The sequence below is a fragment of the Meles meles genome, chromosome 6 (assembly GCF_922984935.1).
Source record: "Meles meles chromosome 6, mMelMel3.1 paternal haplotype, whole genome shotgun sequence".
Classification (NCBI taxonomy): domain Eukaryota; kingdom Metazoa; phylum Chordata; class Mammalia; order Carnivora; family Mustelidae; genus Meles; species Meles meles.
The window spans coordinates 23,904,626-23,927,344 of record NC_060071.1 but is presented as its reverse complement, the minus strand read 5'-3'; the positions used below and the strand labels follow the sequence as shown (position 1 = coordinate 23,927,344).

Genomic DNA, 22,719 nt, shown 5'->3' with positions numbered 1-22,719 from the left:
ACCCAATGCAAATACAAACTATTATTTAGTTCCCCAAAGACCTTTATCCTAGTTATATATCTCACACCCCACATTCCCTCCCCTTCAGAGTTTGGAACACTTGTTTCTCAAACCTTTTTCAGCTTGATTTAACCTACTACATCACTTCAAAAATATTTTTATCTTAAATCACCCACTCTACTGAAATTTTAATATGCTGATAATACTGTATCTGTTTATATACTGTAGTCCTTAAGAAGACCACAAGCTATCATAAAATCTAATATTCCTTCCACTTTCCAAATCAATTTTTGCTGCCTTAAGATATCTTTCCTGTTGAGAATACATGCTACAAGTAATCTAAACTTTAACAGAACCACAAAACAGATTATTAGGGTGTTTTCTCTTTAGAAACTGTTTATTATTATGCATTTCTCATGCCCTGAATTGCTAAACCCCTCCATCTTTAATGTAGAATCTATGTCTATTATAACCTGAGTCTTCTATCCACTGGATGGTCTCTTACTATCTTAAGTCATAAGAAAAACTGTTCTGTATTTTCACATGTAATATCCCTCCTTAAGATATGTTCAACCACTTTATCACTACTATAGGACGACAGACATAGCTGTTCTTCAGTTGATACTTCATACAATGAAATATCATCTCTAAAGACTGATTTCTTATTTCTAACATTAAGAACCCAAAGATACCCCACACTCTGGTAAACCATTACACTAGGTCCTTCCAGTAGCTTTTCACCCTCCTGTCTTAATATACACCTTACCATGGTTGCTGTTCCACCAAATCCAATGTCCACGGGAAGGTTTCAGGATCCTTAAGACCTAAGAAAAGGCTACAGATAAAGGTATGACGCAGGTTCTCCTATAAACAATGCAAGCTTGAGGCAGAAGCTTCAAACAGTAGATGGAGCCTGCAGAGGAAAGCATGATCTAGCTGCACTGCGATCTACCATGTTTAAAAACAGGCAGACAATTTTTCATGAAAATCATTTTAACAGACATGTTCAAAACACTTCCCATGTTCTTACACCCACCAAGTGAATACCAAATTTCACTATTCCCTCACCTTAATTCCCCCATTTGTTTGTATGACTATATGGGCAACTTTCTTAGCAGTCAAAAAATATGCATTATGATAAAAGTTGTTTTTCCCAATATAATGAAAATGCTCTTAAGTCTGGCAACTGATAGAGTCAAAACTGGAAAAGGTCTCAAGCTGTTAATTATACTTATTTGAAAAGTAAATACACAAATTAGACTTGAACGGTAATTTGGTTTTATGCATAGAAGTAACCCCATATCATAAACAGAATCTGATATAATTTTATTTTTAACAATACAGACATTTCTAGTAAAACTCTTCTGTTTTCAATAAAGGCACTTTTCAAAAAACAATGTACACTGCTTAAGTAAATTATGAATTATCTATTTCAGGATATAAAAAATATATAGTGTGAACTGTAACATCAAAACAATAAGGTAAAAGAAATGTTTTGAGGATACAGTTTTCCATGTGGAACTACAGGACACTAGATCAGAAGGTAACAGAATGATATGAAAGAAATAATTCAGTTAAAGTGGTAAGATGTAGATGTTTCTCTGTAATTACAAAAATGTGACGGTAGTTAAATACATTTCTATGAGAATTTGGAGTACCAGATTGTCTAAAAAATAAATTCATCATTACTCAGAATATCTCCTAAACTTTGTTCTCCAAATGCAAACTGCCATGCACCATTTGTGCCTTTTTTCTGAAAGACAATCTACCTATATCCTCAACACTGTCCATGCTTCTCTTTCTTAAAAAGATTTATTTATTTGAGAGAGACTGTGCACATGCACAAGCAGGGGGTGGGGGGTGGGGTTAGGGCAGAGGGAGAATCAGACTCCAAACTGAGCAGGCAGCCTGATGCCAGCTGAGCCAAAGTCAGATGTTCAACAGACTGAGCCACCCAGAATGCCTCTAACATTTATCTTAACTGACAATAATAGCTATACACTTTTTTCTTCTCCCATCTACCTAATTTACATCTTTAAAGATACAATGACATCACGGATATCCCCTCTTGTAGCATCCAGTATTTGTACATGAATTAACATTTTGCATAAAACTGGCATGTAAAGATCTCAAAATATCTATTCAAATCAGCATACTAATGCATGCTCCCCTCCCCAAGTAATTGTAGTTTCTTTTTAATTTAAATTCAATTAGCCAACATAGAAGTAGTTTAAGGCCTATAATATAGATGTTCTTAATTGTGATGGCATTATCTAGGAAGTAGAGTCTAAAATCCTATACTTGTTTATTTTTAAGTTAGCAATTCTTTTAGCAATTTTCATTTTTATAATATTGTATCTATTATGATATAAAGTCTTCAACAATCTATTATAGAAGAAAATAAATTATCTACAGAAATGGAAAAAAAATAAACATAGAAACAGAAAGTAAATTAAATGGTAACCTGAAGTTGGCTGTGGAAACAGAAAATGTATGTAAATGAACATGAAGGATCTTACTTTGGTAATGCAGCATCCTAAAAGTACCTGGCAATGGTTGCAAAAGTCAGTAAATTTATGAAAAAAATTAGGTACATATTATAGTATATAAAATATGTATCAATAAAGCTGTTCTTAAAGTGTAAAAAGTCAAGACCTTCACATAATATACAAAGTCTGTAACATTACTTTTTGTATCTCCATTATTGAAAAAATAAAAGCAAGAAATGCTAACCATTCAACAAGACACTATTACTGGAGTACACCCCCTCTACCAACAACAATGGAGACATGCTACCAGACACTAAGCCACAAGACCGTGAGTATTAGAACAAAAGAAAAAAAAATGTAGGTTTAGATTTCAAGATTCCATTTAAGGGAAAAAATGTAATCACTGAAAAGTTTCTTATTTAAGGATGTAATGGGACCCAGCATCAAATGTGCATTTAAGGTAAATTTGTAGTCAGTCACCTTTCCAATGAAATTTTAAAATTCAGAAACAAGGGGCACCTGAGTGGCTCAGTGGGTTAAGCCTCTGCCTTTGGCTCCGGTCATGGTCCCAGGGTCCTGGGATTGAGCCCTGCATAGGGCTTTCTGCTCAGCAGGGAGCCTGCTTCCCCAGCTCTGTCTCTCAGCTTGCCTCTCTGCCTACTTGTGATCTCTGTCAAATAAATAAATAAAACCTTTAAAAAAATTCAGAAACAAGACTTTTACCTTCAAATGCCAAAAAGATTCGAGTACAGATTTCCCTATCAGCTTCAGTTTAAATGTTCTGTCCCAACTGGCATCTCAGTGAACACATAACCATCAGACGTAATTCATAGTTTAACTGTAAGAAACCAACAAATTCAAAAAAACATTTCCTTGTATAGTGGAAGAGTGAAAAGGAAAGGAAAGAGTGTTTCTGTCCATCACCTAAACTGTTTGAGTTTCCAAACCCTTCCCACATCTACCAGATATTGTTAGCCAGTTACCAAGTATAAAAATGTACCTAGAGATGTGAGTCATAACCTAAAGAACTGGGAACACGGATGTGTAATATAAAATACAATATTCTATATAAATAAGAGATACACATTTTACTCTCAACTCAGATTGAAGGTTGACTGAAGTGATTTAGGAAGTTCCCTAAATTTAGCAAACCATAATCCTGAACCCTTGTAAGGGAAAGGATGTTTCAATTAAGAGATTGATCAAATTTATTTCCATAACAAATGACAGCAAAATCCTTCATGAAGTAGAGCATAAGCGCAGCAACATGACACCACACTGATGAATTAGCAGTTAAGATAATCTCCTTACATCAAAAAGCCATGTAAGCAAATAAATGGCTCCAGGTCCCTGACTGAGGCCCTGAGATTCCTTATAGGAAAAATTCTTAAACTTTTGGAAAGTCTGGAATTTTCAAATGATTAAACTTTATAAAAATGCAAGTGAAAAATATAAAAATATAAGTGAAAAGATAAGATGCTCAAACTTGGCCAAGATACATACAACAAATGAGAAATCATCTAATAATGGTTATGCATTAGTGCTCATTCAAATCTCGTAAAATATCACACCCCTCACAGAAAATGTGCATAGAAGTTAAACAATTAAAAGGTGAAAACACACACTCTAAAATGGCAAAGTACTCATCCACAAAGCAATGCCAATTAAAACCACACACACATACACACACACACACACACACTTTCAATCTTTGGAACTGTTTATTTATCAAAGACAAAGACACACAAAGATGGTACTGAGAAACTAGTGCCAGCAGTAATTATCCTTGATGGCAATCAACAATGCTTATGATGCTGACACAAAGCAATGTAACAAAACATTTAAGAGTCATACTAATATGCATACCCTGCACTCCACAACTGGATCCTTATCCTAATAAATTTAGGATACCAAGTGTATCTTCAAAATATAGAATATTTATAAAGCATAGCAAACTAGAAAAAAAAAACAAGTACAAGGGAAAAGTAAATCATGAATGAACTATCATTTATTCATTACAAATGATAATTATGTTGACTATAATAAAATGAAGATTAGTGATATACATTTAAGTGAAATAAATAAATTTATTTAAAAGCATGATTCCAACTAAAAAAAGCAAATGGGCAAAATGAAAGAAAATTCAATCATTTTTTCTTTTTTAATTCAACCTTATGCTGTGGTTGAAACATGGGTTTTACAATCTTTGGTTTACCTCCCCATTTTTCTTGTCTATCACTTGGAAGCTTTAGATTTATATTGTAAAAAAGGAAACATAACAATTGTCAAAATGTCTTTAAAAACTACCCAACCTACATTTACTCTTTAGATACAATTCTTTAACATGATTCTTAGACTTGACCCTTATCCTAGGAATTTATCTGGTTCCCTATCCTGTAATGTTTACTTTCATATACCTTCCTTCATAATAAGCCCTTTCGCTTCACCACCTTCTATAATATCACTAGACCCCTTATTGTCCCAATTTGGTGTTTTTATCTTTAAATGTGATTCTCTAAGAAAGATGCCTAAGAACTTTCTTTTAAGGGGAAAAATAGTATCTCAAGCTTTGCCTGCCGTTCAATCTGTCACAACTACTTCAATATGCTGTAGTGACAAATACAGCCACAGACCATACACAAATGAAATGACATGGCTATGTGGCAATTAAAATTTCCTTTGGGAAACCTCTGGTGTAGCTAAAATAATCCTAGAAACTAGCGCTGTCTAACAAACACTTGAGACTAGAATAAAACATAAGATCAGAAAATCAGATGATCCTACATGCAAGATCATACTCTGTATGATTTAATTATTACAGGGATGCTTGGCTGGCTCAGTTGGTAGAACATGTGACTCTGGATCTCGGGGTCATCAAGTTAGAGTCCCACATAAATAAATAAATTAATTAAATTATACTTAGAAACTTGTAAGAGTATATGAAATGCAATGAAGAGAAAAAAATTCCTGGTTTTAAAAAAAAAATCTGGTTGCACCTGGGTGGCTCAGTCATTGGGCGTCTGCCCTCGGCTCAGGTCATGATCCCAGGGTCCTGGAGTCGAGCCCCGCATCGGGCTCTCTGCTCAGTGGGAAGCCTGGTTCTCCCTCTCCCACTCCCACTCCCCCTGCTTGTGTTCCCTCTCTCACTGTGTCTCTCTCTGTCAAATAAATAAAATCTTTAAAAAAAAAATCTGTTCTCACTTAATCACTTAAAAATGGCTTTACTCTGGGGAACAGCTGGGACAATGCTCAGATTCCATTGTTTGAAATCAAGTCCACTGCCCTGCAATCAGCTCCAGGTAATTAGTGGAGAATGATGAGTAAAGGATTCAGCAGGGGAGAAATCTTCTCAGAAAATTTGTTTCTATCTTTTAATCTAATACCAAAATAGTGGCTATAAACAGGCCTAAGTAATTTGAGTCAAGATGTAATACACTAACAGAAATAGAAAATTTAGAATAAACTCATCTATAAACTGTCTCTTGGTTTCTAAAAAGTATATTAAACCCTTTGGATTACAGGTATTCAAATCTTAAAATTTAAAAAAGGTCACATAAAACATGAAAAGACGGACTGTAAATAAATCTATATCACATTGAAAATATCATGGATAACAGCTTTACTACATTGTCAGCTGAATCAAATACACTGACACATTGTCAGCTGATTCAAATACATTGTTTAAAAAAAGTGAGAAAGACAAAACAAAAAAGGAATAATTAGTAAATATGCATGGGAAATTATTTAACTTACTTGATTATGAATGTAGTATGTATTTATAATTCAGCAGGCAAAATTGATAATGTAATTAAAACAATCAATGCAGGTAAAAGTATATCGTAACGGGTATTCCCTTTTTTCAGGGTAACAGAGACTAATACTTCATAATACAATTAGAAAATGTACCTAAGCTTATATTTCTGATTCAGTTTATTTTTCACATCTGCATATCTGAGGAAATGATCCTAATATGTTATGCTCAGCAGTTCACTGAAGCCTTACTAAAACTACCAGGAAAGATTAAGTTTTTCACAAATGGTAATTACAAAGCATTCACTAGCAGGATATTCCACAGCTATTTATAACACCATATGTTTATATAATATTAATTGGAAAATCAACAGAAATTAGACACAAATAAAATTACCTAAAAAGTATGAACTAGAATGACTGGGAAACTAAGCGCTGGATTAAGAAGACCAAGGTCCTATTGCTTGATTTTATTTTTTTGACCTTTCTGCAACGTGCCTATAATAAGAATTTTTTATTTAATTTCAATTATGAAATTTTTAAGAAAAAAATTTATTTCAACACATCCCAAATAATTAAGTGACGTCCAAAAACATTATTTATTTTTAACCATTACCGAGTTAATTCTAACCTGGTTTTTCACTTGGAAATCAGCTACCTGGATGTTCCAATAACTGCTTTAACCACCTCTCGGTGTCTCAGCTAAGAATGCCTGTCTCAGTTCCGCCTGGAAATCCACCACAGGTACTTGCTGCTGCTGAGATCTCCTTGGGTACAGCTGACACCTATGACCAGAGCACAATACATTAAAATGAATATAAATGGAAAGAGAAAATTAAAAGGGTAACAATATGAAAGAAAATGTCCTTACATTTAAGGAGAGCCTCAATTGGGGTCAGAGCTTCCCATTATCTTATAAAGAGATTATAAGAAGAAACAAGAGTCTCTGTACACAGAACGTGCAAGGGCCAGAAGGACACTTACTACTTTGGGGATACTACCCAAAGAAACTTTAAAATAAAAAAAGTTCTTTTGTTTTAAAAAACCCTGTGGAAAAACCATCAGAATCATATGCATCACTCACTTTCCTATCTGAAAACAATTCTTTAACCCTTAGCAAGAAGAAGGCATTTGCTAAGGCATTTCCAGCAAGACATTAAGGCTGTTAGCCATACTAAATACTCCAAGGAGTAACCATCTGAAACAAGGAAATACCAGAGCCCAAGCTTTTAGGTTCTCGAACTATATAAACTACCTACCCATTAGTTGGAAGGGAATTCCAGACAAAAGTCCTCAACATATCTCTATGGATCAGTTATTTGGCTGTGAATCTGATTCTATGAATAATGATTTAGAAGTGTTGCTGGCTAACAAGTCAAGCATAAAAATAAATCACCAGCAATTCTGCTCTTGTTAAGCGTGTGTATGTGTGTATATGTATTATCACACACATGTGCATTATATATATGTATGTGTCTATTTATGAAACTACTCAATAGTAGTTACATTTGGAAACGGGCCTGAAAAAAGGTGTTCCACTATTTTTCTAGTTTTTAAATACACTTTAAACATTCTGTTATATAATAAAAGAATTAGGTTGGACTTTGTCCATGGCTCATGGGAGGTAACCTCTAATTTCTCAAATTTACCAAGTGATAGAAGTATCTTCATTATTCTTGGTGGGCCCCTTGGATCACACCTGAGCTAATGCTAACAAGAGGATTCAGGATAGGGGCTGGCCAAGCCACAAAGAGCAAGTATGTGATTAGAGTGTAGGGCCATGGACCTGACCTCTTGGGAAGGGATAGCATCAAGGAAGACGGAGTTCAACCCCATGCTGAATTATTCAATCATGTTTAAATAATGAAACTCTAATAAAAACTCTAGAAGACAGGGTGCCTGGGTAGCTCAGTTGGTTAAGCGTCTGCCTTCAGCTAAGGTCATGATCCCGAGGTCCCGGTGGTCAAGCCCCATGTCAGGCTCCCTGCTCAGTAGGCAGTCTGCATCTCTCTCTCTCAAAAAATTCGTGAAATTTTCTTTTCTTTTTCAACTTTTTTTTTTTTCTTTTCAGTGTTCCAGAATTCATTGTTTATGTACCACACCCAATACTCCATGCAATACGTGCCCTCCATAATACCCATCACCAGGCTAACCCTACCTTCCACTCCCCACCCCTCCAAAACCCTCAGATTGTTTTTCAGAGTCCACAGTCTCTCATGGCTCATCTCCCCCTCCAATTTCCCCCAACTCCCTTCTCCTCTCCATCTCCCCATGTCCTCCATGTTATTCCTTATGCTCCACAAATAAGTGAGACCATATGATACTTGACTCTCTCTGCTTGACTTATTTCACTCAGCATAATCTCTTCCAGTCCTGTCCGTGTTGATACAAAAGTTGCGTATTCATCCTTTCTGATGGAGGCATAATACTCCATAGTATATATGGACCACATCTTCCTTATCTATTCGTCCATTGAAGGGCATCTTGGTTCTTTCCACAGTTTGGCAACTTTGGCCATTGCTATGACTACTGGGATACAGAGAACCCTTCTTTTCACTACATCTGTATCTTTGGGGTAAATACCCAGTACCGCAATAGCAAGGTCATAGGGAAGCTCTATTTTTATTTCTTAAGGAATCTCCACACTGTTTTCCAAAGTGGCTGCACCAACTTGCATTCCCACCAACAGTGTAAGAGGGTTCCCCTTTCTCTACATCCTCTCCAACACAGCTGGTTTAGTCTTGTTAATTTTGGCCATTCGAACTGGCTTAGATTTGAATCTTCCTGATTGCTAGTGATGATGAATACTTTAAAACAAAACAAAACAAAACAAAAACCCTCTCAAAGCCACTCCAAGTTCTGGTGAGCTTCCTGGTTGGTGATACATATACACTGATGAGCTGAGAGTATTACAACCTAAAGTCATGAAGTTATGGATCATGTCCTAGGAGACTCCACATTTGGCTTATCCTGATTTGTATCTTCTATAGGAATCTTAATAGTAAGTGTAGTGCTTTTCTTTTGTTCTGTGAATCATTCTAACAAATTATGGAACCTGAGGAAACAGTGGAAAACCTGAATCTCTATCCAGATGTTCAGAAGTGTAAGTGGCCTGGAAACTCGAGGGCTTGCGATTGGTATCTGCACTGAAGGTAATCTTAAGGAAGGACTGTACCCTTAACGTGTCAGATCTGCACTAGCTCCATTAAGAATCTGAATTACACTGCTCATGCTTTTAAACTGTCCCATTTTTATTGTCCCATTTTATTTTATTTACTTATTTATTTCCAAAAGGCAACTAAGAGTCTCACCTAATATGGTTCTAGAAGTGTTTCAGAGAAAAAAAATATATATTCTTTGGCATTTTAAAACTCCTGTTGGAGTGTTCCTTTTGGATTTAACCTGAAACCCAGCTGTAGACTACATTAGAACTGAGAAAATAAAATGCAAGACAGATTTCATTTCATAAAATGCAAATATAATTTAGAAAGACATCCAAAAAGGATGCATAAAATAGACTCTTCAGGAGACTCTTCAGCCCCCATCTCCAAATTCTCTCAAATTTATAATACATCAAGAAACGGGAAAGACATTCACCAGCCCCAAAGATCAAAAACATTTACTTGATAGATCTATTGGAAGATGGTATAACCATAAATTCCAAGAATAAAAACCAATGAGCTTCTATTAACAATAACTGTTGGTCTATGAGAGGTTTTGTATGCATCGTTTTGGCTTTTATTCAATTTTGCTTTGTATCTTAGATGGAACATGAATAGCAAATCTTTACTACCATTAGAACCAGTACCACACAATTTCTCTGGAACACTGACTTTTAGCACTTATGGTCTGGAATATGTGGGATATGATGGGTTATCATTAAAATAAACAGACTACAGCTATTAACTATCCAAATCCTGAGAGAATTCTGAGCATACATATCAGTATGCAAGGCTTAGCAAGTAACAATACTGCTTACCCATTTTATAATACACTTACTCTCAAAATGAGAGAAATGACTGGGGAATTACACTATTTCCCTAACTCAAAACACCCCTCCCCCATTTAGCACCCTATAGTATTTATACATAATATAAACAGCAGAGGTTAGGAAAGGAACTTATTTCTTCTTTGAAAGCAATAAAATATTTCCATAGATTTGGACAAGAAAATGACATCTAAAGAGGTGAGAGATTTTGTTATGCTGGTTCACACTAGTCCTGCGCAAGATAAAGGTTCTAACAAAATTCAACTACGATAAAACCATCATCCACTAACAAAAAAGAGTCTACCTTCAAAAGAATCCCCCATACCTGAAATACAATCTTTTTTTTTTAAAGATTTTATTTAGTCATGTAAGAGAGAGAGACAGAGCACAAACGGGGAGAGGCAGAAGGAGAATGAGCAGAAGTCTTCCCACTGAGCTGGAGCCTGATGCAGAGCTCAGGCCTCCATCCCAGGACCTGGAACATCATGACTTAACCATCTGAGCCACCCAGGTACCCCTCAACTGCAATCTCTAAACAATCTTAAGATACTTCCAGAGGATCTGGGTAAAAAAAGCACTTTTTTTAAAAGATTTTATTTACTTATTTAACAGACAGAGATCACAAGTAGGCAGAGAGGCAGGCAGAGAGAGAGAGAGAGGGCAGAGGAAGCAGGTTCCCTGCAGAGCAGAGCCTGATGTGGGGCTCCATCCCAGGACCCTGGGATCATGACCTGAGCTGAAGGCAGAGGCTTTAACCCACTGAGCCATCCAGGCGCCACCAAAATGGCACTTTTAAAAGCTCTGAAGTTATATGGGATGCCTGGGCTGCTCAGTCATTAAGCATCTCCTTTTGGCTCAGTTCATGATCCCAGGGTCCTGGGATTGAGTACCGCATTGAGCTCTCAGTTCAGTGGGAAGCCTGCTTCTCCCTCTCCCACTCACCCTGCTTGTGTTCCCTCTCTCACTGTGTCTCTCTCTGTCAGATAAATAAATAAAATCTTTAAAAAAAAAGCTTTTGAGTTACAAAAGACATTACCATACAAGAGAAAATTAATATGCCAAAAGGTCTATTATAAAGGACAAATTATAGGGGCAACTGGGTGGCTCAGTTGGTTAAGTGGTCAAACTCTTTGATTTTGGCTCAGGTGAGAATCTCAGGGTTGTGGGGTTGAGCTCTGTTCCATGCTCAGCAGGGAATCTCCCTGAGAATTCTTTCTCCCTTTGTCCCACCCCCTCTCACTTGTGCATGGCTCATGTTCTCTCCCTTGCTCAATAAATCTTTTAATTTATTTTTTTGTTGGTTAGAACCTATTTTATTTTCTTTTACTTTATTTTTATTATGTTATGTTAATCACCATACAGTACATCATCGTTTTTTGATGTAGTGTTCCATGATTCATTGTTTGTGTGTAACACCCAGTGCTCCATGCAATCCCTGCCTTCCTTAATATCCATCACCAATACAGCTTTTAAAAATAGAACAAATTATATACACAATATCCATTCAGAAGATACTTCTTTTAAAGAAGTTCCCAAACTAAAAATGTAATAAAATAATGAGCTCAGAAGAATAAACAAACAGGGAAAATGGGGAAATAGCTAGCCTCACCAGTAATTCAAACTGTGCAAGTGAATATACTGCAATTTTCCCATATAAAAAAAAGAAAATAGGGACACCTGGGTGGCTCAGTCGGTTAAGCCACTGCCTTCGGCTCAGGTCATGATCCCAGCGTCCTGGGATCGAGTCCCACATCGGGCTCCTTGCTCAGCGGGGAGCCTGCTTCTCCCTCTGACTCTGCCTGCCTCTCTGTCTGCCTGTGATCCTTCTCTCTCTCTCTCTCTGACAAATAAAAAATAAAATCTTTAAAAAAAAAAAAAAGAAAATAACAGAAATAGAAGACAAAATTTTACCTCCATTTTATAACAGCCTTTTAAAAAAAAGCTTTGTATTTGAGGAACTGATATAAAATGTAAATAATTAATATTAAATAATATCAACTTTCAAATTGACTGCCCTTATCTTTGTTGATAATAGCTAAGAAATGCAAACCTCTCTATCAGGAGGCTAATGATAAATGAAATTATTAAACCACCCATATTCTACAATTTTTTTTTAAAAAGATTTTATTTATTTCTTTGACAGAGAAAGATGGAACACAAGCAGGGGGAGTAGGAGAGGGAGAAGCAGGCTTCCCACAGAGCAGGGAGCCCCATGCGGAGCCTGATGCGGGGCTCGATCCCAGGAGCCTAGGATCATTACCTGAGTTGAAGGCAGACGCTTAATGACTGAGCCACCCAGGTGCCCCCATATTCTACAATTTCTAAAATAAGGTATTTATATGCACTGACATACCAAGATCCCCAAGACATATTGTTGCAGAACAATAAATACTGCATATGTAAAGAGATCACAAGTATCCCTCCATTCCTCTCCCCCCTTCCTTGTGTGCATACACATGAACAAACAGGAAAAGGTATGAAAGTATAAACATCTACATATCTATGGATCCTCTCTAGGGAGGGAAGGGGAAAGGACTGATGGCAAGTTGAAGTAGATACTTTATATCTCAAAGTTATGTGTTTTATAAAGAGACAATATTCATGTACTTTTAATATGTGTAATTTTGGATAATAACTAACTGAAACAGCTTTAGGAAAATAAAAAGAATGCTACACACTGATTCTGTCAAGATTTGTGGTAACAAAATGGAAGATCCAATAAATACTGTGTATCAGGTGATTCAAAATGTTGGTATATTTTCTTAAAATCCCCCTTTTGGAAACCTAAATTTAAAAGTATCGGAGGGGGGCACCTGGGTGGCTCAGTGGGTTAAGCCTCTGCCTTCGGCTCAGGTCATGATCTCAGCGTCCTGGGATCGAGTCCCATGCTGGGCTGTCTGCTTAGCAGGGAGCCTGCTTCCCCCCTTCTCTCTGCCTGCTTCTCTGCCTACTTGTGATCTCTCTCTGTCAAATAAATAAATAAAATCTTAAAAAAAAATAAAATAAAAGTGTCAGAGGGTATCAGGGTGGCTCAGCTGGTTAGGTATCTAACTCTTGATTTTGGCTTGGATCATGATCTGGGGTCCTGGGTCCTGGGATGGAGTCTTGCGTCTGACTCCATACTTGGTAAGGAGTCTGCTAGAGATTTTCTCTCTCTATCTCTCTGGTCCTCCCCCAGCTCTATCTCACACTCTTTTTCTTCCTAAAATGAATAATTAAATCTTTTGAAAAAATTAAAAAATAAAAGGGTGTGTATCTATGTGTAAATATCCTACATAAGAAGAGGAACAAATGGGGGCACCTGGGTGGCTCAGTGGGTTAAGCCTCTGCCTCCGGCTGAGATCATGATCTCAGGGTCCTGGGATCAAGCCCCATGTTGGGCTTTCTGCTCAGCAGGGAGCTTGCTTCCCTGCCTCTCTGCCTACTTGTAATCTCTCTCTTTGTCAAATAAATAAATAAAATCTTTAAAAAAAAAAGAGGAACAAATGTACACATTTCAAGCTTTTTTTAAGATTTTATTTATTTGAGAGGCGCCTGGGTAGCTCAGTCAGTTAAGCAGCTGCCTTCAGCTCAGGTCATGATCCCAGGGTCCTGGGATTGATCCTTGCATCAGGCTCCCTGCTCAGTGGAGAGCCTGCTTCTCCCCTCTCCCTCTGCCTGCTGCTCTGCCTACTTGTGCTATCTCTCTGTCAAATAAATAAGTAAGTAAATCTTAAAATTTTTTTTTTATTTGAGAGAGAAAGCACGATTGAGAGAGCAGAAGCAGGAGAAGCAGAGGGAGAGGGAGAAGCAGGTTCCCTGCTGAGCAGGGAGCCCAATGCAGGGCTGGATCTCAGGACATGACCTGAGCCCAAGGCAGTCGCTTAACTGACTGAGCCACCCAGGTTCCTTACATTTCAAGTTTTTAATTAGATAAATGTACTAACAAAAAATAAAAATCTGAATAATGCAGCATATGCATGAATACATAAATTAGCATTTGGTCAATGAATAAGAAAAACTGCAAACATAGAAGTGAATTTAGTAACAACATAAATTAAACAAATAATTCTAATATCAAAGTTGAAGGATATAGAATTTTATTGATAAAACCACCTACACATTTGGGAAAAAATGCATCTTACTGAAATTTTTAACATAAGTTAGTACTACCTGGTTAAGGTTGATTCAACTGTTTTGCTGTATCTCCTATAAATTGGTTCTCAAACGAGACTACTCACTCTTGGTTGCTCAGTGAGGCTGTCCTCCTACGTTTGACTTGGACTTCCACCTCTGGCACGTGCTGTTCTGTAGTCCGTCTTAGGTGTAAGCGGTCCCTGAAGCAGAAAGAATAATTTATTTGATAAGACTTCATCAATTTTAAAATAACCATTTACTTAAAGGCTATATTTATTTTTAAAATGTTTTATTTGAGAGAGAGCAAGTGAGAGAGAACACAAGCAAGTTGAAGGGCAGAGGAAGATGCAGAGTCCCCACTGGGCAGGGACCCCAATGTGGGACTTGATCCCATGTCTCCAGGACCATGACCTAGCTGAAGACTAGAGCACCAACTGAGCCTCTAAAGGCTGTATTTAAAACTATATTTAATATACTGGAGTTTTTAAAGTGCTTATAATCCAATTAAAACAAGGCACAGTAATAATGTATGCCAACTGTATCTCAATAAAAATGGTGGAAAAGAAACAAGGCAAAATTTTAATGTTAATATCCTCAGTAGTCAGGATCTACCCTAAAGTCACTTACTCCCTTTAGAAGCCCCTTATCGTCAGAGATGCCTGAGTATCTCAGTCAATTGAGCATCTGACTCTTGGTTTCAGCTCATGTCATGATCTCAGGTGGTGAGACAGATCCCCTTGTCAGGCTCTGTGCTCAGCAGGCTGTCAGCTTGGTTTCTCTCCCTCTGTCCCTACCCTCACTCACAAGCATCCTCTCTCCGCTCCCCCCAAATAAATAAATCTGTGTTAAAAAAAAAAAAAAAAAAAAGCCCCCAGAGGTGCAAGAGGCTGGACAGCTCAGTCAGTTAAACATCTGCCTTTGGCTCAGGTCAAGATCTCAGGTCCTGCGACCAGGTCCCACCCATATCTGGTTCTGTGGGGAGCCTGCTTCTCCCTCTGCTGCTGCTTCTGTCGTGTCTCTCTCTCTCTCTCTCTCTGTGTCAAATAAATAAATAAATAAAATCTTAAAATCACACTGTTGGTGGGAATACAAGTTGGTGAAGCCACTTTGGAAAACAGTGTGCAGATTCCTTAAGAAATTAAAAATAGAGCTACCCTATGACCCTGCAATTGCACTATTGGGTATTTGTCCCAAAAATACAGATGTAGTGAAAAGAAGGGCCATCTGTACCCCAATGTTCATAGCAGTAATGGCCACAGTCGCCAAAATGTGGAAAGAACCAAGATGCCCTTCAACGGACAAATGGATAAGGAAGATATGGTCCATATATACTATGGAGTATTATGCCTCCATCAGAAAGGATGAATACCCAACTTTTGTATCAACGTGGATAGGACTGGAAGAGATTATGGTGAAAGTGTGAAATAAGTGAAATAAGTCAAGCAGGGAGAATCAATTATCATATGGTTTTGCTTATTTGTGGAGCATAAGGAATAACATGGAGGACGAGGGGAGATGGCGAGGAGAAAGGAGTTGGGGGAAATCAGAGTGGGCGATGAACCATGAGAGACTATGGACTCTGAGAACAAACCGAGGGTTTTGGAAGGGAGGGGAATGGGAGGTTGAGGAGCCTGGTGGTAGGTATTGTGGAGGGCAGGTATTACATGGGCACTGGGTGTGGTGCATAAACAATGAATTCTGGAATACTGAAAAGAAATAAATAAAATTTTTTAAATAAAAAAAAAAAAAAAAGTGACAGCATGAGATACCAGAAAACTGGGGGCTTAGATATATCAGAGAAAAAAGCAAAAAGAAAGTATTTATTTCCACGTATTTATATATATACAGATATAAAGCTATACATTTACAGAGATATATGCACTAACCTCCTACCCATACCTACATCACCTGAAAAACACAGCAATGTTGATTCCAAAACTGGCTTGAAAATATTTTAAAGATACTTTGAATTTATTTATTTGAGAGAGAGATAGAGAGAAGTAGGAAAGGGGGAACAAAAAGGAAGAAGCAGATTCCCTGAGTAGGGAGTCTGAAAAGGGACTTGATCCCAGGACTCTGAGGCCATGACCTGAGCTAAAGGCAGACACTTAATTGACTGCGCCACCCAGGTGCCCTGGTCTGAAAATATTTTACTAGAACAGATGTTTTAGTATAATGGAAAATGTGTAACATTTAAATAATAAAATTTCTACTTAAGCAACCCCGTGTGCAAACGCTGCTTTCCTAGGATTTCTAAAACAAGAAATAAAAAGGATGCTTAAGCAAAAAATAAATACATAAAACCAACATATCTACCACTGTCTGATGATCTGCAGAACAGCTCACAAAATGGCTGCTCAAAGGATCTGAGCATGTAAATCTCCCACCTGGGTCATCCACCCATGTTAGAAACTACAGGAACCACTCTTAAAACTGCAATTTAACAATGCTAATCAGAAAGGGTAGCAGCAGAAACAGGATTTTACAAAACTCATGCAATGTAATATTTCCATGGCAGAATTCAGAAGAAACATCCCCCAAAATAATTCTTTGAAACCTTGCTATTTTCAAATTCATGTTAGATTATGCAACGTAACCCAATCAAATAGCTTTCCAATAAGTCCAAGTTGTTTTATTGCTTAAAAAAGCTTTACTGTTTCAAACAATAACAATAGAAATCATTTAAAAAGCATATAGTACATATCAGATATTTTAAATGATAAACGTATACAATTTACTATTCTCCTTGACCTCTGATTAGGCAATGGTTTTCTTAAGGTACCTGAAGTACCTGAGAAAGGAATCTGTAAGTTGGATTTCACCTGAAGTAAAAAATGTATATGCTTCAAGGACACTTTATGTACAGCTGGCCAGCCAAATGGGAGAAAATATTTGCAATTCACACAGTTTGAGTACTCTTACAACTCAATAAAATAAAAAGAAACTCCACTTAAAAATGGATGAAAAGATTGGAACAGACATTTATGAGCACTAAAAAAAATACTTTATATCACTACAGTTATTAGGGAAATGCAAATAAACACTACAAACATACCACTTCATACCTCCAGAGTGGAGGAGGTGGAGAAACAGGTAGTGGGAATGAGAAATGGTGGAGCTTCTGGCACTTCCTAAAAATGTGTACCTGGGGCGCCTGGGTGGCTCAGTGGGTTAAAGCCTCTGCCTTCAGCTCCGGCCATGGTCTCAGGGTCCTGGGATGGAGCTCCACATCGGGCTCTCTGCTCCACAGGGAGCCTGCTTCCTCCTCTCTCTGCCTGCCTCTCTGCCTACTTGTGATCTCTGACTGTCAAATAAATAAATAAAATCTTTAAAAAAAATGTGTACCATGGAGTTAGCATATGACACTAATCCCACTCCTAGAGGGAGTAAAATTATGTACTGCCAAACTGAACGTAAGAGGGAGTAAATACACACACACACACGCAAACACACACACACACACACACACACACACTTGAGTGTGAATGTTCCCAGCAATATTTATCATAAGAGCCAAAAAGTGGAAACCACCCAAAGTACAACCACTAAAAAAATGGATAAACCAAATATGGTGTGGTATGGTATAGTCAATACAATGGAAACATCATTCAGTGCCAAAAAGGAATGAAGTATTTATTGATCAAACATAACTTCACAAATGTATTTGTTAACATATTAAAATTATGTAATGAAAAGAACCATAATAAACCTTTATGGCTCACAGGCCATCAATTATGATTGATCTAATCGTATAATTGAAAATATTCCATTACCAAAAAATTAAAGAAATAAAAATCTTCAGTTCTTTTATTCCTTCATAGCAGTTGCTCAGTATGAAAGGTCTGAGTTCATGGGATAAATGAAACAGCACATGAAATTATTCAATTTTCTAAATCCATTTTTAAAGCTACCTGTAAAATCACCAAAGAGCAGCACTGTTTTCACAGTGTTCACATTGTTTTCACAATATAGGAAGTGTGTTCTAAATATACATACATGTGAATACATTTAGAATCTTCTACTGCATTCCCAATCACCTCAAACCAGTCAGAATGGCTAGTATCAAAAAGACAACTGGGCGCCTTGGGTGACTCCGTCATTAAACATCTGCCTTCGGCTCAGGTCATGATCCCAGGGTCCTGGGACCAAAGCCCACATCCAGATCCCTGGTTGACAGGAAGCGTGCTTCTCCTTCTGCCACTCCCCCTGCTTGTGTTCTCTCACTGTCTCTCTCTCTCTCTCTCTGTCAAATAAATAAATAAAACCTTTAAAAAATACAAGAAATAAGTCTTGGTAAGGATGTGGAAAAAAGATACTCATGCACTCTTGATAGGAATGTAAACTTTTTCAATCACTGTGGAAAACAGTATATATGTTCCTCAAGAAATTAAAAATAGAAATAGCACATGATCCAGTAATTCTACTTCTGAGTATTTACGCAAAGGAAACAAAAGCACCAATTCAAAAACATACATGCACTCCTGGGTTTGACTGTAGAATTATGTATAATAGCTAAGGTATTAAAGCAGCCAATCAAATGTCTGTCAATAGATGAATGGATACAGATGCAGTATATAAATACAATATTAATCAGCTATACAGAAAATTTTGCCAGTTTTTACAAGATGTATGGACGAAGAGAGTACTATGCTAAGTGAAATAAGTCAGAGAAATTCAAATACCTTACTATTTCACTTACGTGTAGAATAAAAAAAAAGAACAACAACAAAAAAAACAGAAACAGACACCCAAAAGTAGAGATGAAACTGGTTGTTACCAGAAGAGAGAAGGTGGGGATGGACAAAATGGTGAAGGGAAGTGGGAGGTACAGGCTAGGGATGCAATAGGGAATATAGTCAATGATACATATTTTAAAGCACTGCATGGTGACAGAGGGTTAACTACACTTAGGAACACTGCAGAACAGAGTTGCTCAATCACTACATTGTACACTTGAAACTAATGAAGCAGTGTGTGTCAACTAAACTCCAATTAAAAAAAATTAACTTTAAGACCTTGACATCTTAAGTGTGAAATTAAAAAAAAAAAAAAATCTGAGCCCATTCAGAGGAAAGGACAGGAATAAAGATGTCGCATCACCATATATGAGGAAAGGATTTCAGCAATGAAAGGTGGGACAGATGCACTAGGCAAACGAAGATAATACAAAATAATCTGAATAAATCCAAACAACACTACCTTGCCTTAAGTAGCAATACAACCATCCCTGAACTGTTTCCTTGCACTAAATCACGAAAGGATTCACAAGGCCTCGTCATTTGCAAAATGTCCTGATGCTAAGCCAAAAATATTCAGTGGTCAGGGCAGAGACCTTGAAACTTCAGAGGTCTTTCCAAAGGGATCCGCCATATTGACATCCTGAGCCTGCGTGTAAAACTACAAAATGGCTGACCAAGGTAATACACGCTCATTTTCTAAATATCCAAAACGATCAGGAGTTAAGCAAAATATATTTGAAATAGTATGTGTATATGAGTAGGAAAAAATGAGCAAACCATACTTATCGCAGAATTCCAAACTCCTGCTATTTTTAAAACTACTCAAAAAGAAACAATTTCCATAACGAAGCTTTCCAAGACTTCTGGGTTTGTTTTCCGTAATTACACTCCAACTTAGCATCATATTGTTTGTGATGGGGGGGCGGGGAAAGAGCCTGCCCACCAGCATTCTGCAAAGAAAAAGTCCTTGAAAATGCTCCCCTCCAAAGGTAGAATACAGAACACCGGAAGAGCTACTTTGTTAATTATATATTCTCACCAAATTTTCACAGTAGCTCCCATTTCAAAAATACTGGATCAAAAGCATCACTTTAAAAACCGAACTGGGGCAAGAATTCCCTTATCCAACCTGTACTTACAGCCATGTAGCATTCTACTTTTCTGATTCTCTGCTCTGTTCCTCTTCGGCACATAATACTTACAGGTCTCAGCTCCTAAGAACCGTGGAGGAGCCCTGACCCCCAATTTAAGTATACTGTATATAAAAGCTGCGTCACAAAAAGAACATTCACAGATTAAGAAATATGACAGACTCTTAAAGGTGATGCAGTCCTACAATTATCAAATCTGGAAAGGGTAAATCAAAGGTAATAAGGGATTTTCTAAAGAGTCATGAATCCCGTTTGAATATTAAGAACAGTCAGTCAGGTCATAATACAACCTAGAGAATCTACAAAAATGAAAAGGTGGGGCTCTCTTTAAGTGAGAAAACATTTTAAATCAGCACCACTGATAGAGGTGGCCTGAAGTAGTAGCACTGCAGATCACGGGTGACTTCGCCTTTCTTTCCCTGGCTGCAGGCCCCCATCTCTCTTCTATGTGCAACAGAAAGGCAGGGGCACAGCATGGCTGCCAGTCTACGCAGGCATAGAATGTACAAATCCATTGCCCTGTTGCCATCTCCACTCCAATGTGGCCTTATGGGTAAGGGGCGGCCCAAGGTACCAGCTCAGCAAATCCATGTCTTCCTTCTGCCTACCCATGCCAGCACAAGAGGAAAGGAGCAGTCGTTACAGCATACAAGTGAAGGGGGTAGCTACCAGACCCACCAAGTGGACACCGCGCAAACCCCCTCCTCTGGTGCCCGCCCCACTGTGGGGCGGAGACGGTGTCTTCCCAGTTGCGCCTGCGCACCCCAAATCCCGCACCCTTCCCCACTGCGGCACTTTGGGGAGGGAAGCAGCTGCCCACGTTGCCAGCCTCCTCCCCTCAGCGCTGCGCTTTGAAGGTGCCGCGGAAATTGCTATCTGGGAGAAACCTCATACATTACCCTTCCCCCACTGCGGCACTGGCGGAGGGGTAGGCTGCCCCCCACCCTGTCACGCCTGCGCAGATCCGCACATCTGCAACGGCAGCCATCTTAGTGAGCCTCACAATGGTAGTGACGCGGCCGTGGACCCCTGAAAACCTTACTCCGAAGACAGGGAAAGATCCATGCCAACGAGACACGCCTCTGCAGTGTTACACCCCAGAACCTGGCACAACTCTCACAAGTTAGTAAAGCAAGCTCTGCACACCATACCCCTAATCTTATACCAAAGCCTCAAAAGCAAGGAATTATACAGGAGTAAAATATCTGAAGACAAACTTTTCTGCAGCTATTCCTTTAGGTGAGCAATGGAGAGTAGGTTCGCCCTAATACAGACTCTTTAGACTGCAGAGAACAACTGAACGTTCTCCCCTTTTTCTCAAACTAAAGGTGTGGATGCCTCGCTGCCTCTTCCATCAGCCCACCACCAGACTCGTGGTCCACTGCCCCCGCCCCTCTTACCGCGCTCATTCAACCACCGCCATGGCGACCACTCTGCCAAGGTACCCACCGCCATCCGATCGCACCTCCCGTCACCACCATCATGGCTGCCTCGCCACCCCCACACATACCACATCCAAGGTGGGTCACCCCTTTCACTGTGCCACCCGCTTTGTAGCACCCTCACGGTGGCCTCCCTGCCACCCCCTCCCAAACACCGCCATGACAGCCACCCTCAGCTTACCAACTCCGCCCTTCCCTACCACCACCATGACGGTCACTTCACTGCCCCATCCCGTGACAACCATGATCACCCTGCTAGTCACCCCGCCATCTCTTCTGTATCACTGCCACCGTGGCCACCTCGCTGACCCCCAAACCACTAGCACGATCACCGTATCTACCCCCTCACTACCATCACCACCAAGAACAGCCTACGCTTTACTCTCTCCCACCACCACCATGACGACCACCATGGCGGCCACCATTGCTACACCACGATCACATCATAGTGGACATCTCACCCTAAAGATCCTTCCTTATCACCACTGCAAGCACCCTGCTACCCCTGTGATACCACTGTCACCAAACCGGATGCCCTACCTTGTCACCCCCTCCTTGGTACTGCGGACTCCCCTGTGATTCCATCCCTGTCTTTCGCACCACAGTCATCACAATATACCTTCCTCAACCACAGTCATGGCCTCAGGTCTCAAGGACAAAAGGCCACTTTAGAAAGGATCTGACAGGACAGGATACAGTGGCATATACCAGCTGCAATACGACACGACATGGTCAGAGCACTGTCCACGGAGGTACAACCAATCCCCAAACCTTCAAAAGTATCTCATTCAGTTCTCCAGAACAAAGAACTTTAGAGCCCGGATTTCCACTATATACAACAATACTTTACGTTCTGCAAATTTGGAACACTGAACGAACAAAAATGACTATTCCCCAGGCTGTCTCTAAGGGAAGAAATCCACACAGCTAACCTGGCCCGCTCCATCGCGCTGCTACCCGCTCCTCAGAACAGACCGTCAGGCATCTCCGGCGACCACTCCACTCTGCGCTTGGGTCACTGCAGCAACACCAACTAATCACACC

The 22,719-nt window shown here is 38.9% G+C and overlaps 2 protein-coding genes across 3 annotated transcripts in view; both read right to left on the bottom strand.

Annotated features, from left to right (window-relative positions):
- Positions 1-824, bottom strand: part of SNRPN (small nuclear ribonucleoprotein polypeptide N) — a 6,824-nt gene extending 6,000 nt beyond the window's left edge. Inside the window, exon 1 of the mRNA XM_046009094.1 lies at positions 767-824. Within this exon, the coding sequence (XP_045865050.1) occupies positions 767-769 (3 nt within the window). The 5' untranslated portion in view covers positions 770-824. The remainder of the gene's footprint in view (positions 1-766) is intronic.
- Positions 782-22,719, bottom strand: SNURF (SNRPN upstream open reading frame). 2 transcript variants are annotated; one of them, XM_046009095.1, is made up of 4 exons: positions 18,340-18,572; positions 14,448-14,543; positions 6,898-7,024; positions 782-913 (listed from the first exon to the last, which is right to left on the bottom strand). In XM_046009095.1, exons 1-3 carry the CDS (start codon positions 18,441-18,443, stop codon positions 6,919-6,921), a joined length of 306 nt encoding a protein of 101 aa, XP_045865051.1. In that variant the 5' UTR covers positions 18,444-18,572; the 3' UTR covers positions 782-913; positions 6,898-6,918. The 2 variants fall into 2 exon arrangements, with proteins under 2 accessions (XP_045865051.1, XP_045865052.1); XM_046009096.1 differs by lacking the exons at positions 782-913; positions 18,340-18,572 and adding an exon at positions 22,608-22,719.

What these genes read in the sequence shown, in the direction of transcription:
- SNURF (XM_046009095.1), bottom strand. Translation starts at nt 18,443, where the DNA reads ATGACGGAGTCACCCAAGGCGCCCAGTTGTCTTTTTGATACTAGCCAT. An exon ending in GATTCTAAATGTATTCACAT is followed by an intron (nt 14,544 to 18,339) that starts GTATGTATATTT and finishes TTTCTGCTTCAG; the next exon opens with GGACCGCTTACACCTAAGAC. An exon ending in GCCTCACTGAGCAACCAAGA is followed by an intron (nt 7,025 to 14,447) that starts GTGAGTAGTCTC and finishes CTCTGGTCATAG; the next exon opens with GTGTCAGCTGTACCCAAGGA.